The sequence below is a fragment of the Dipteris shenzhenensis genome, chromosome 8 (assembly GCF_047967505.1).
Source record: "Dipteris shenzhenensis isolate YYH24624 ecotype China chromosome 8, Dip_SZ_1.0, whole genome shotgun sequence".
Classification (NCBI taxonomy): Eukaryota; Viridiplantae; Streptophyta; class Polypodiopsida; order Gleicheniales; family Dipteridaceae; genus Dipteris; species Dipteris shenzhenensis.
This window is the reverse complement of record NC_141603.1, coordinates 47,640,699-47,654,791: the sequence shown is the minus strand read 5'-3', so window position 1 is coordinate 47,654,791 and position 14,093 is coordinate 47,640,699. Positions and strand designations below refer to the sequence as shown.

The 14,093-nt window shown below is 42.3% G+C and overlaps 1 protein-coding gene across 1 annotated transcript in view; it reads right to left on the bottom strand.

Moving 5' to 3' along the window:
• Positions 1–12,652, bottom strand: part of LOC147899605 (uncharacterized) — a 73,294-nt gene extending 60,642 nt beyond the window's left edge. The window contains exon 1 of the mRNA XM_087378399.1: positions 12,472–12,652. Coding sequence (XP_087234525.1) covers positions 12,472–12,536 — 65 coding nt within the window. The 5' untranslated portion in view covers positions 12,537–12,652. The remainder of the gene's footprint in view (positions 1–12,471) is intronic.
• Between the last annotated feature and the right edge of the window lie 1,441 nt (positions 12,653–14,093).

The window sequence follows — 14,093 nt, the reverse complement described above, 5'->3', positions numbered from 1 at the left end:
CATGCTATCTTCAGTATAGCTTGTGGCACCTTCAGTGTCTCCACGTCACCTTCAATGTAACCATTATCTTTTGGCACCTTTAGTGTGTCCACGTCACCTTCAGTGTGACCATTATCTACTGGCACTCTCAGTGTGTCCATGTCACCTTCAGTGTGTCCATGTCACCTTCAGCGTGACCATGTCACTTTCAATGTGACCAATCACCTTCACTATGAATCATTTCTTTTACCCTCTCTAGTAAGGTGTTGGATCTTTATATCCGTCACATCCAGTGATAGGATGTTTGAGGCTAGTGCATAATTTCTTTACCGGATCACCCCCACATAATTTCTCATCATGCCGTACAAGAATGATGATGCCTCGCACATCCACAAGAGCATTTCTAGCACCTTCATTGGCCTTGGGGGTGAGCCTTGGTGTGCTGGAAATTGTGATGCTTGGTTTTATAAGGGCAAACCAGGGTCACATAGTTTCTCATGAGGTGGAAGGGACCTTCAAAACCAAAGCCTAAGTGTCAGATCGAAGAGCTCTTCAAGATCTAAAGGACGGTTTCAGTTTGGGTCAAATCCGAGTAGTCTAGGTCTAGTTATGGTCAAAGGAGCGATAGTGCAAAGTCAATTGATTTAATTAATTAGAGTATAGGGGCAGAGTGGTCTAAAATAAAAATAAAATTATGAAATCATTAAGTTTAGCTTCTTTTTTTGCTTTTTGCTCCTAACTTCAGCTTTTCTGTTTTTACACTTTTATTTTTAGAAGAGTCTTTCTATGGCATGCTTTCTGGAAAGCTACTCCTACATTTTTGTGCTTTCTTCCAGGATCTCTATAACTGGTCACTAGAGCGCCAAATTGCTGTCCTGCTGCCCTCCTGCTACTCACTACACCCTCCTGCTGCCATATCCTGCTGTTGCTCGCCCTCTTCCTGCTGGTCGCCATATCCCCTTGCTGCTCGCCCTCTCCTGCTGGTCGCCATACTCTCCTGCTGCCAGATTGTGCCATCTTTTCCAGCTTGTTCCTCTTGCTGTCCAGCCCTACTTCCAGCCAATTCTTGCTGAATTTCCTGCCCTATTGTTGTGGATTTGAGTGCACTATTTCTACCCCTTTGCTGCGCATAAATCGTCAAATAGGGTACAGGCAAAGAATTAAAACTTCGATCGTGGCCTACTTCTCTTGGATTCTACCGGGCTTACTTGAAAAAATCAGAGATATTCTTGTATCTGAGATTAGATTTGCAGTCTAGGGGCCTAGAGTCAACAAGGGTTTTGTCCAGAGATCTGTATCAAAGTTTTTGATTGAACTAAAGCATCAATACAAGAAATACAATTGGGTTTACCCACTTGGAGGGTGCACCTTATTCAACCCAATCGGTTGTCGGTGTACTCTTTATTTCTCTTTCTTGTTCTCTGAGCATATGGATCCATGGATGATTGGTGTTTTATTTGAAATTGTGAAATAAATTTCAAGTTTATTAAGTTATTCAATTGCAATCCACGCTTCCGCATAAGCACGACTCTAACATTCTACATCCTTCTAGCAAGGCCAACTTATAAGCAAGCTCACCAATCCTCTAAAGCATTGTGAATGGACAACAATTTTCTCGAGTTGGAATAAAATGAGCTATCTTTGTCAATCAATCAAGTATTATCCACACAAAAGTCATGACTTCTATGTATTCTTGGTAAATCAATAATAAATTCCAGAGACATACTTTCCCATTTGCAAGATGGAACCTCTAACGAATGCAGCAAACCACCTGACTTAAGACATTCTGCCATATTAACTTAGCAATTTTGGCACTTAACAGCATAGTCTTGGACGTCCATATTCATACTAGGCCTAAAGAATTGTCATTCCAAAAGAGCAATAAGTCTTTTGTATCCCCAGATATCCCACACTCGGACAATTGGCACCAAGTGCCTTTATTATCCAAGATACAAATTCTACTCTTATAGAGTAAGTAACCATCTACTAAAGGCATATTTACGTATGTGGACTATCATATTGCCAAGGTATAAGCAAGCATATTCTTCATATGCAGATCTGTACACTACGAACTTGCTTCATTTACCTAGATGAATCCAGGAACATTCCCAAAAACACAACATAGTGCAGTTTCAATCTCACGATAGTCACTCATAAGATTGAAAACCATAAACTCCATCACGCATAGCAAGGACTAGCTACTATGACATCCCCACTGACGTCATCAGCGCCCAACAGTGGGTGTAAACCATAGTATAAAAGTATGCTCTCACACATACAAATCCACACACCCACACATACTTGAGCATCCATTTATACAAAGTCTTCGTACTGAGTTTCCGTCGGCACTCCGGAGGTGAAGGGAAAACTCAGCCATGACGAAGGCTAGCACTAAAGGAAACGATTTCATTTTAGTCTCTCCCAAACGAGCTTGCTTCATTAGTTGTAAACAATTATCAAAAGGGTTTTTATTCCCCCCATCGTTAGGGCAATTTCTGACTATGTGATCTTTATTAAAACATTTATGGCTCATTTAAAAAGCAGCAGAAACACTTGGAGGTCCCATCCGAAACAGAACTGAAGATAGTGGTTTCCCTGGCTGCTACGGTGTTTTCCCTGGTTTTGGTGTTTCTTTGATTCATGGTTTCCTGTGACTATACTGGTGTTTTACTTCAGGTTACACAGTGCTGGTTATATCTGGTTTTTTGTTCATCTGGAAATTTCAGAATGTGATTATATGATCTTTACTGAAACATTAAAACGTAGCCGATCCTTCATTGCCTTCTAAACCAGTCAGGAGATAATATAAACCTTCTGCCCACAGAGTTCTTTTGTAGTTTTTGAGGACCAGAAGTTTTTCATCTTGATGAACTTGAAAGACATTACTTTCAGCTGAAGCTTTAGAGTTTGCTACAGAATCATCGAACTGACCAGACATAATAACCTCATCCAAATTTTGGGGGAAATTCTACCAAGTTCTACCTTGTAGTCATCTTTAAGACGCCGTAAAAATCTCCTAAGTATAGGAAAGAGCACCAGAACACGCCACGTGAAGGGAAGCGCCGGTGCAAGGGTCCACCCCAGCACCATAGCCGTGGAAGCCTCCCGAATATCCCAAATGTGACTGCGAGATAGTGAGGAGGGTCTCAAACCTTGAATATATTATACCACCACACACCTTTGCATGTGGGACTAAGCCCCCAATTGTACATGTGACAGCACATTGATGAGCAAAAGAGCCAGCAGGATAACTGAGGAGGGTCTCAAACCTCGAACATATTCAAGGTATACCACAACGCACCTTTGCATATGGGACTAAGTCCCCAATTGTATACGTGGTAGCACGCGGACGAGGAAGCTCATTCCTAACACTAATTTTAAGAAACTCACTGAAGTCATCTAACTCAAGAATGGCCTCATAATACCCTAGGATTCAATGGGAGCTTTCCCAACCTCCTAGAACTATTCTTATCCATTCCCTGGAAGGAATTCATTAAGAAAAACTTTTTCAAACTCCGATCAGATACTAGGAACTTGCTTGTTATCATGCAAGTTCATCCACCACTTATGAGCTTTGCTGCCAAGAGAGAACTTGCCTCAGTGACTTGCAGCTCTGGAGAAGTAGATTTCAATTTATGGAAATCTTGCCACTTTCGAAGAAATATATGAAGGATATATTTATTCCTGTCTTTCTCATCTCCATGAAAATGGATGGTTTGACTGACTTTTTGTACGCACTACAATGAGTACTCAACACAGGAGTGCCCTCGCCATGCAGTACTATTGGCACAGTACCTTGTGCAGATGAGGTAAGAGTCATCCTTTGAATATCCTGCTTATCATGAGCTTCAAATAATTATTCAATAGGGTAGTTAAAGTAGTAACCGAGTCAAAAAGATGGGTAATCTTTTCAAGAGACTCTTTTTTCAGCTCAAGCTGCTGATTCTGTCTTCTACTTCGGGGTCAGAGTTTGCATTCCTTAGGATGAAAATTACATTTGCAATATATTTGTACTCTTACCTTGTCATTCCTAAACTACATACCTTTAAAGCAATCCCTATGTGGCTATATTAGCTAGCATTTGTATTTGCAGATAAATACACATGCCACAACCCTGAAGTTGTCATCTATGATGAAGAGGAGGTCACAGAAAAAGAGTGCATGCCCATCCCTCAAATAATTTGCAAAACATCATTCTAGACATTAGAAATTGATCTCTCTTGCCATACTAGCAGATCTTACACTTCACGAAGGCAAATAGTGAAAAGCTATGTAGGCATCAATAATGCATACACACAAGCCTTTGCAGGTGCTTCTGAACTCCGTATTTTCTTTTAGTTCTTAGATTTGTTCTATTTTGGAGTTCATCTACTCTTAGGTACCTGTTTAGTTTCGTTCTGCTATGTGGGGCTCACATGTGCAGGTACGAAACGAAGAGAGAGAGAGAGTGCAGGTACAAGACGAGTCGATAGATCAGTCACGTCAAAACTTAGATAAGATGAAAATACACAAGTACAAAGTACTTGTACCTAGACCTAGGTACAAGTACAAAGTACTTGTACCTAGACCTAAGTGTCCTAGGTGTCACATAGGACTAAGTGTCCTAGGTGTCACATAGGACTAAGTGTCCTAGGTGTCACATAGGACTAAGTGTCCTATGTGGCCTAGAAGGCACTAACACTATAAGTGCCTCCACTTATGCCAACAGGGCACATACCATGCCCTATAGGGCGTCACTAGAACCACCAGAAGATGGCCTACAAATCTGAAGGTACGGAACGAAGAGAGAGAGAGAGTGCAGGTACAAGACGAGTCGATAGATCAGTCACGTCAAAACTTAGATAAGATGAAAATACACAAGTACAAAGTACTTGTACCTAGACCTAGGACTAAGTGTCCTAGGTGTCACATAGGACTAAGTGTCCTATGTGGCCTAGAAGGCACTAACACTATAAGTGCCTACACTTATGCCTACAGGGCACATACCATGGCCTATAGGGCATCACTAGAACCACCAGAAGATGGCCTACAAACCCCCCTCCATGGGATGGGCTGAAGTACTCTGGAAACGTCTCAGAATACCTGGTAGTTTCTGGTCATGGTGGCACGCGTTCATCCAAAAGGATATAGCCACCTATGAATGTACAAGGAATGTCAGATCATGTAACAAAGGGAACCAAGTGTAAAGCCTGTCGGAAGACTTCGAACTTGGGACGAGGAAGTGCCTTTGTAAACATATCTGCGACGTCCTCCTCTGTGGGAAGATAGGACAACTCTATGTCTCCTGCTGACAACCGCTCCCGAACATAATGATAGTGAACTTCAATATGCTTGGTACGCGCATGAAACACTGAGTTACGCGCAATGGCCAAAGCACTCTGGCTGTCAATGTAGACAATAGTGGAGGATGTCTGGCAAATACCAAGATCTATAAGTAACTGTCGAAGCCAAACACACTCTACTGTAGCGGTGAAAGCTGCCCTGTACTCAGCCTCACAACTAGACGTGGCAACTGTCAGTTGCTTCTTGCTGAGCCAAGAAATACATGAATTGCCAAGCAAAAAACAATTGCCAGTATGTGACACTCTGGTGGTCACTATCCGTGTAAGCATGCATGGTAAGTGAACCCTGATCACCATAGAAGAGGGCTAAATCCTGAGTGCCTCTGAGATATATGAAGACTCTCTTCACTGCCTGCCAATGCTGTGAACTGGGCATGTGCATGAATCTGCTGAGCTGAGATACTGCATACTGCAAGTCAGGTCTGGTGTGACATAAATAAATAAGGCATCCAACAGCCTGCTGATAAAGAGTGATATCATATGGTGGGCTCCCATCATGAGCTGAGAATTTGAAGCCAGGGTCCACTGGAGTAGAGATTGGCTTGCAATCCTCAAACTGAAAACGATGAAGGAGCTGTCCAATATACTTGGACTGAGACATCATGATACCCCCCTCAACATGAGCAAACTGAATGCCTAAATAATAATGAAGTCGTCCCATGTCTGACATGTCAAAAATCTGCTGCAAATCAGCCTTGAAAGCTGCAATTTGCTGGGTATCTGGGCCCGTGATAAGCATATCATCCACATATAAAATCAGCACTAAAAAATCAGATCCACTTCCACGGACATAAAGAGTGGGTTTTGTGGGACTATTCTGAAAACCAAGGGATAGTAAGTGTGCATGAATTTTGGCATACCATGCCCTGAATGCCTGCTTCAAACCATAAAGGGCTTTTCTAAGCCGGCATACCTTATTTTCAGAATTAACAACCTCAAAGCCAAGAGGTTGTGTGACATAGACTTCTTCCTGCAGATCCCCATGAAGAAAAGCGGTCTTGATGTCAAGTTGGTGCACTTGCCAATGATGATGGGCTGCAATGGCAATGACACATCGAATGGTAGTAATCCTGGATGTGGGAGCAAATGTCTCCTCAAAGTCAATGCCTTGTTGTTGGGCATACCCTTTTGCAACAAGACGGGCTTTGTATCGATCTATGCTGCCATCAGATTTCCTTTTTAATTTGTAGACCCACCGAGTTCCAATGGCATGCTTGCCAGGTGGGAGATCTACTAATTCCCATGTGTCATTTTTGGCAATAGATTGTAACTCAGCTTTCATTGCATCCATCCACTCTTTGCTGTCAAAAGCATGTTTATGGCACAAAGGCTCTTCATTGCAAGCTGTAGCAAGGAGTGCAAACTCAAGAAAGTAACCATGCTGTCTACTCCCTGATCTTGTCCGGGCAGCAAAGGCTGATCTTGTTTGCTGTCCCTCAAGGTATCAAGAAGCCATCTGGGAATGGATGTGAGCTGCACATCTCCAACACCTTTTACAGCATACGAAGCATTATTGGCACATGTAACAGTCCCCCCTCGAGGTGCATCAGCTAGAGAATGAAACAACTGTCTGCAAGATGTGACATGCTTGGAAGCACCACTATCAAAGTTACCAGGACTGAGCATCATTAGCAATAAAGAGTGCATCAGCTTTGGAGGGATCAAATGAGCAATGGACAGCCCATGCCCAATCATCCTGAAGAGCATGTGCATGTGAAGCATCTACTGGCTCATGGGATTCAATGGCATGTGAGGCATTAACAGTCAATCCTGCTTTCTTTTTCTCCGAAGCAATGCGCTTCCTGCATTCTGAAATGTCATGTCCAGGCTTGCGACAGTAGTTGCATCTTTTCTTCTTTCCCTTATCTGCTGTATTTTTAGATGCATGCTGCTATGTGTAGAGGAATTGCAGCTGCTGTGCGCAGATTTTGGCTTGCCCATAGGCTTGGAAGCCTTGCCTCTTCCTGTCTACTATGAAGCAAATGCATGATCAAGAATAATGGCTTGTCTGTTAGCTCTACTTTGCTCTTCCTGCAAAAGCAAAGTAACTAGCTGGTCAAAAGAATAGTGGTCTGGATTACCCATGGCCACTAATCGAAGGGTTGTAGCAAACCCTTGATATGTATCTAGCAGTCCATTCAATGTGGTACTTGACAAGCTGTGAATTTGGCACCACCTCATCAATGTTGGCAAGCTGTTCCATGAGGTCCTTGACCTTTGTCAAATATGCATCCATTGACTCACCTTCATTCATATTCACTTCCTGTAATTACCTTCTCAAATATGCAACACGAGCTTCATTGCATATCTGATAGAGAGAAGCCAATTTATCCCAAGCATCCTTTGCTGTCCTGCAAGACCGGATGTGTGGAATAATGATTCTCTTGCATGATAAAGCAATGCATGAATGTGCATTTGCATCTCTTGCATCCCATCTTGACTGTTCTTGAGTTGAAAGAGCAGCAGCATGAGTGCTAGAGGAAGAGGCATCAGGAGGAGTACCCCCTGCAGAAGAACCAGCAATAGAAACAACCACTGTAGCATTGGCTGGCCTCGGATCAGCCCCAGAAACAATATTCCACAAATGCTTTGCAACAAGAATATGTTTCATGAGATAAGACCACATCGGATAGTTGGTGCCATCCAACTTATGATCTTCACAAAGAACTCCAAATAAATCTTGATTGTTCCCAGCCATAGCAAATGTGATACCCTGAAAAAAACCTGAAAACCCAAAAGCCTCAAGGCTATCACTGCAAAAAGCTGGCTGTCCCAAAAATGACAGCAAATATCTGCAAATTTCTGACCCAAATCAAAGGGCAAATGCAGATCTGACCCAAATGTGACTGTGACAGGCAATGTTCACTGCAAAAACAGCAAATTTGGCAAAAGCCCCAAATTTATTGAGGGCAAATAGGCCAAAAAGAGGGCAAATGTAGAAAAGCCCCAAATTTTGCTGAAATTTTGCAAATGTGACCCAATGTATGATAATCTGACCCAATGTCCTGCAAATGTAACTGAATGTCCTGCAATCTGACCCAATGTACTGCAATTTAAACAAGAAATTGCAGACTAAATCCCAAAACTCCAATATTCTTGCAAGAAATTGCAATCAAAGGAGGTGAAAGGAAATGAAAGCCCCAAATTTGCCAATGTCCAGCAAAAGCCCCAAAACTGCAAATGTTTGTAGATGACTGCAGTGAGACCAAGAACCTAATTCAAGCCAATGCCAAAACAGGTACGGAACCTGTGGTGAAACTGTACGGAATACCCAGATCAAGTACAAGTTGTACGACTCAAGGTACGTGTGTACGGGAAGCTAGTACACGCTGCTGACGACCGATCTGTAGGTACGGTGCAAGTACCTTGTACGGAGTTCCTATGCACATACAGTTGTACGACGTAGGTGCCTTGTACGGAGTTCCTACGCAGGTACAAGTGTACGGTGAAAGTACCTTGTACTCCTACGTAGGTACAATTATACGACGTAGGTACCTTGTACAGCGAACTAAAGGTATAGGTACCTTGTACGGCGAACTGAAGGTACAGACGTGCAGTACGGCAAAGCGATGCACTGGTACGGACGTGCACAGACATGCAATACGGCAAAGCGACGCACAGGTACGGACATGTAGTATGAACGCAAATACCAGGCCTTTCGTACGACTGTACGGAAGGGAATGCAATTACACCTTTTGTTTGGGAAGCTGGACGCCTGGATCTTGGACAGCAACTGAAGAGCCGCGAATAGGCTGGGAATGTGTCGACCAGCAGGGCAAAAAACTCCCAATAAGCAATGGAGGACTCCGGGGCTGAGGAGAGCTGGAAGACTAGAGCAATACCTGCTCTGATACCACTGAAGGTACGGAACGAAGAGAGAGAGAGAGAGAGTGCAGGTACAAGACGAGTCGATAGATCAGTCACGTCAAAACTTAGATAAGATGAAAGTACACAAGTATAAAGTACTTGTACCTAGACCTAGGACTAAGTGTCCTAGGTGTCACATAGGACTAAGTGTCCTATGTGGCCTAGAAGGCACTAACACTATAAGTGCCTACACTTATGCCTACAAGGCACATACCATGGCCTATAGGGCATCCTAGAACCACCAGAAGATGGCCTACAACATGTGGGAAGGTGACTGCTAAATCCCAACTCCCCTCCCCCTGACTCAATCTGGGCCTACCCACTCATCGATGTCAATGCTCCATTAGCTTCCATGGAGAAGCTCTAAGGAACAAGTTGAAGGGGCCATTGATCTTCAGTCCTTTGAACCGACAACTCTATTCGTCCAGGTGCAGCACTGCACATGTAAGCCATCCCGGAACACAAGTACCATCCCAGTAGCACCAAGCATCCATGTCACCACTCTTCTCGATTACAAACACGCCAACAACCTTGAGCAATACAAGCACCTCCATCATGTACATCTAGCTGCCCGTCCTTGTAAGCCAAGGACAGCATGGCTCCACCCATGGACCATACCCTTAGGGCCTGTTTCAACACATCCAGCAATCTCCAAACGCAAGCTCTAAGTGAGTTTCTCCTAAGTAACCCAGCGTTAATAGTACATCCTCCTGATCTGATGATGTTCCGTTTCCACCATGAAGGCTTCAACAGGTTCACCTATTCCTTTTTCCAGCAACCTGCAATTGCACCATGGAGAAGCCTGGAACACTGTCCATGTCAGCAACTCAAGCTTCTCCAAGCCATCATCACCAACTGTGACAGAAGTTATTTAGCAGGCAATGATAGCTCCCACAATAAGACTTCTGTCTCTGTCTGCCAGGAAGGCCTTCACCCTCACCCTCCAATGTCTCAATATCTGATTAAAAAGAGGGAAACACTCTACCCCTAAACAAGCTACTGAAGTCAGAATGAATACTAAGAATCTTGTTGTCAAGTTCATGGGTTTTGTGGGTCTTCTAATGTAAGTTTCGCTAAATTGATGTAGGAGGCATTTGACGTTGATGAGTTACTCCTCGGTGGGCCAATGTTCATAGTACATTTGGTCGATGTCACTCATTGGTGCACTACATCACTCACACAGGAGGACATGTTATGGTCTTCCAAATACAAATTTCAGAAGGGCTAACTTAACTACTGAAGTGCATCAAAATATTGACAAGATCATTTTCATCCATTGCATGGCTTCCCTTAATGCATTTGCCTCTAATACTCATAGCATGGCAATGATGGAAATAAACCCCTCCCCCCCCCCGGGGGGGGGCCTAAGCAATATGTAACATAGCACGTGCAATCAAGCTCCCCACTTTGGATTTTGATTCTACGTTCAAGGATCCTAAACATACCCAAAGCCGAAATTCCAAAGATATAACGACTACAATGAAGGACAGAGCGGAGTTTCTTCATGACATTTCTTTCTTATGCAAAGACGAGAGAACCTATAGAATTGGGAAGTAATCACTCCATATTTAGCCATATCAAAGACGTTTGAGTCAATGTGAGGCATTCGTATGATATTTAACATAGCATACTCATGTTGTTGTTTTTTATAAATTATCATAGATATCTACGTCTAAATCTTAAGAAGATTGAGTAATTCTAAGATCCAAGAAACTACAATAGCTTCCATTATCTATACAATTAAGTTCACAAAACTCTCAAGGAAAGAGTTTTCAACTCTTAAAACTTTGCATCTATCTTGTGCATATCTATAGATGAAAACTTGTGAAACAAGCTTTCCTATTCGTAACTTCAAATCTTCCAAGTCTATCTTAGTATATTGTGTCGTAAAATCAAATGTTTCGAGCAAGAAACTATTTTCATAAATATAAGTTTTAGGTTAAGCCCATCCATGTGTGAAGGCCTTTATCCCATGTATCCATTCTAGATTGTGGGGCACTTGGGTCAAACATATACCTTTGTAAGACTAGAATACATACCAATCATACAAATTTAGATTTTTTGTTGTTCTAAATTCCAAAAATCTGCACAGAAAATAAAAGAGAAGACGAAAGAGAAGAAATAAGAGGTAACAAAAACTTTTTGAAAAACAAAAGGAAGACATACTTAGCAAGCAAAGCAACACTTATGTCGTCATCAGTGCCCAAGCATAAGCAGCTATACTGGGTTTCTAAAGACCCGCGGAGTCTCTTGGGCAAACATGTTCAACCTATCCATTTTCAGCATGTCCCAAGTCTTCCACAGCCTTTCTTGACATTGCCATGCACTTCTCATTCCATCTATGCATTGATTTGATTACAAGCTCTCATACAGCCTCATTTGGCCAACATCACTTAAAACTAGACTCAGACATTTGATGTGAATGTACCACTCTTTGCTTTCCACCTGACACCATGCACGATCTCTTCCCATTCACTCGACATTGACCTCCACAATGCTGACCTTGTCTCCTTGAGTAGAGTCTTTGCTTGTTGCAACTTCCCTGCAAACTTGGCCGCCATAGCATACGGCCACACACAAATGCAAGACAGACAGGAGCAATAGGACTTTGAGGCACACCCCGGTGCACTGCCATTGCTCACTTCTGCACTTGCATTTATTAAGTGGGAAGAGAAGCAGTTCTCAAAGAGAGCCCCTCTGAAACGCAGGGGTTAGCTTTGTACGGCTAGTGTTCTTCGAGGTAACGCAACGCAGTGTCTTGATAACCTTATGCAGGACCACTATCGCAAGTAAACCTAGCTATAAGAGTGCTGTCACGCGTGGGCCTGGACACTATCTCTGATAGCCTCCTCTTCATACGTTTCCCTACTTTTGGTCCATGCGTCATAATTTCGTCGACGAACGGTAGAATTTGTTCGTCATCCCTCGAAAATAAAAGGTATCTCCCACTGATTGAAGCCATCTCTTCCGTAATGACCATAGCAATCTTGATATTGTCTTGAAGATTCGTTGGGAGCCAAAAAAATGCAGACAAACGTAAGATAAAACACCAATAAGATTATAGCGGTCAAGTAAAGTCCGACTCCTGAAAAGCTAGAAGTCGAAACTTCAAGGGAAGGTTCCCCGTAACAATTGTGAGTACAGTTTTCTACAGTACATGGAGCTGCGTACCGATGATCACAAGATCCAAAAAAGAGCAACAAGCAAGATAAGTTTAAAGGGAAGTAAAAATGAGCCTGAAGCGTCGAGGTAGAAAGGATGGCAGGAAGGTGGGAAAAGGTACCTGCGCTGGAATTTGGTAAGGAAATCGTTAACAGCAGCTTGAAGATCAGGCATGGCGGGCATCATTCTCCGCCCTGCCCCCTCCTCTCCTCCAAAAGTGAAATCAGCAGCACCAAAATGAAGAAGATGAACAAAAATGAAGAAGATGAAGATGAAGATGAAGATGAAGATGAAAATGAAAATGAAAATGAAGACCAAGACCAAGCCGAAGATGAAGATGAAGATGAAAGATAAATAATTGCAAAAAATACCATATTTAAACAGTAAATAGACAAGAGCTTTCCCTTCTTCTAAAAAGGTACATGGCTTGGCCCTTTGGGGCTACGATGGGTTTTTGCATGCGGCGGCACGGCGATGCACACGTCAAGATCCCCTGCTGTATAAGTCCTGGCAAGCATTCTTTTTATTGAAGAGGGGAGTTTGCCTACCGGCCACCATCCAACAAGAAAAACATGGTGAGAAGCGTCGCTTGAAGCTTAGTTGGGAAGACAAGTGTCATAAACACCCCTCCCTTGTTATCGGGATCATAATAAAATTAACACTTAACCACAAACTTATCAAGCGTGTTTTAATTTAAAGAGTGTCGAACCGTATGTGAATTTTCCATTGTAGAGATAATAGAGGATGAACTTTGTATTTCATAGAAAGAAAGGATAAGTAACAAATGAGAAGAATTATGAGAGGAACTTTTAAGAATATAGAGGACAGAGGATTATTATGAACTATGAAAACAAAGGGAGCTAGTAAATAAGAATTTGGAAATGTTAGCAAAGGTGATAGCAAATCTATGGAAGGAAAAGTTAAATGGTAGGGATATATAGGAGAAATGAAAAAAGGACATAAGAAGATAAATAAATCGAAGGAAGGAAGGAGAAAATAATAAAGGAAATGGGAAAGGAATATATAATTATATAGAAAACTTAAAAAACCAATACTATGAAAGGGTAAGGGGTAGAGGGGAGAAAAGAGGTTTAGAAAAGTACACTAGAAAATGATAAAAAAAGAGAGAAAGGAAAGAACGAAGGGGAAATATACCAGGTGATGATTATAAGAGACACTCTGGAACGGCAGTATATCTGCTGACTTGGTTGACAGAGAGAAAGGGAAAGATATCCCCAATGAAAGGGTTTAAATTAAAAGTTTAAGGAAAATAAAGAAAAGATTAAGGAAATAAAAAATAAAGGAAATTAAGAAAAGAATTAAGGAAATTTAAGGAATATGAATAAATAGGGAAGTAACAAAATAGAAAGGGGGGAAGAGGGGCAGGGGAGAGGGGGGGGGGGGGTGAGCTAGAGGGAAAATGGAGGGGGGGATAGAAAGTGTGTGTGAATTAGAGGGAGTGTAGTTAAGCTAGAGAATGAGAAGGAGAAAATTGGACTATGAAAAATTAAGAGAAAACTATGACAATTAAGAAAAAATTAAGGGGAATATAATGAGTTAGAGTAGGGGAAGAGAGGGAGGATGAGTTGGGAAAGGGAGAGGGTACTTTGGGGGGAAATTAGGTAAAAGAGGAGGAAGAGGGGTAGAGAGAGAGTGGGGGGAAATTTTGAAAGAGGGAGAGGGAAGAGGTAGTTTAAATTGGGTTTTCAAAGGATTTTAAAGGGAAAAAAGGTGATTCGCAAG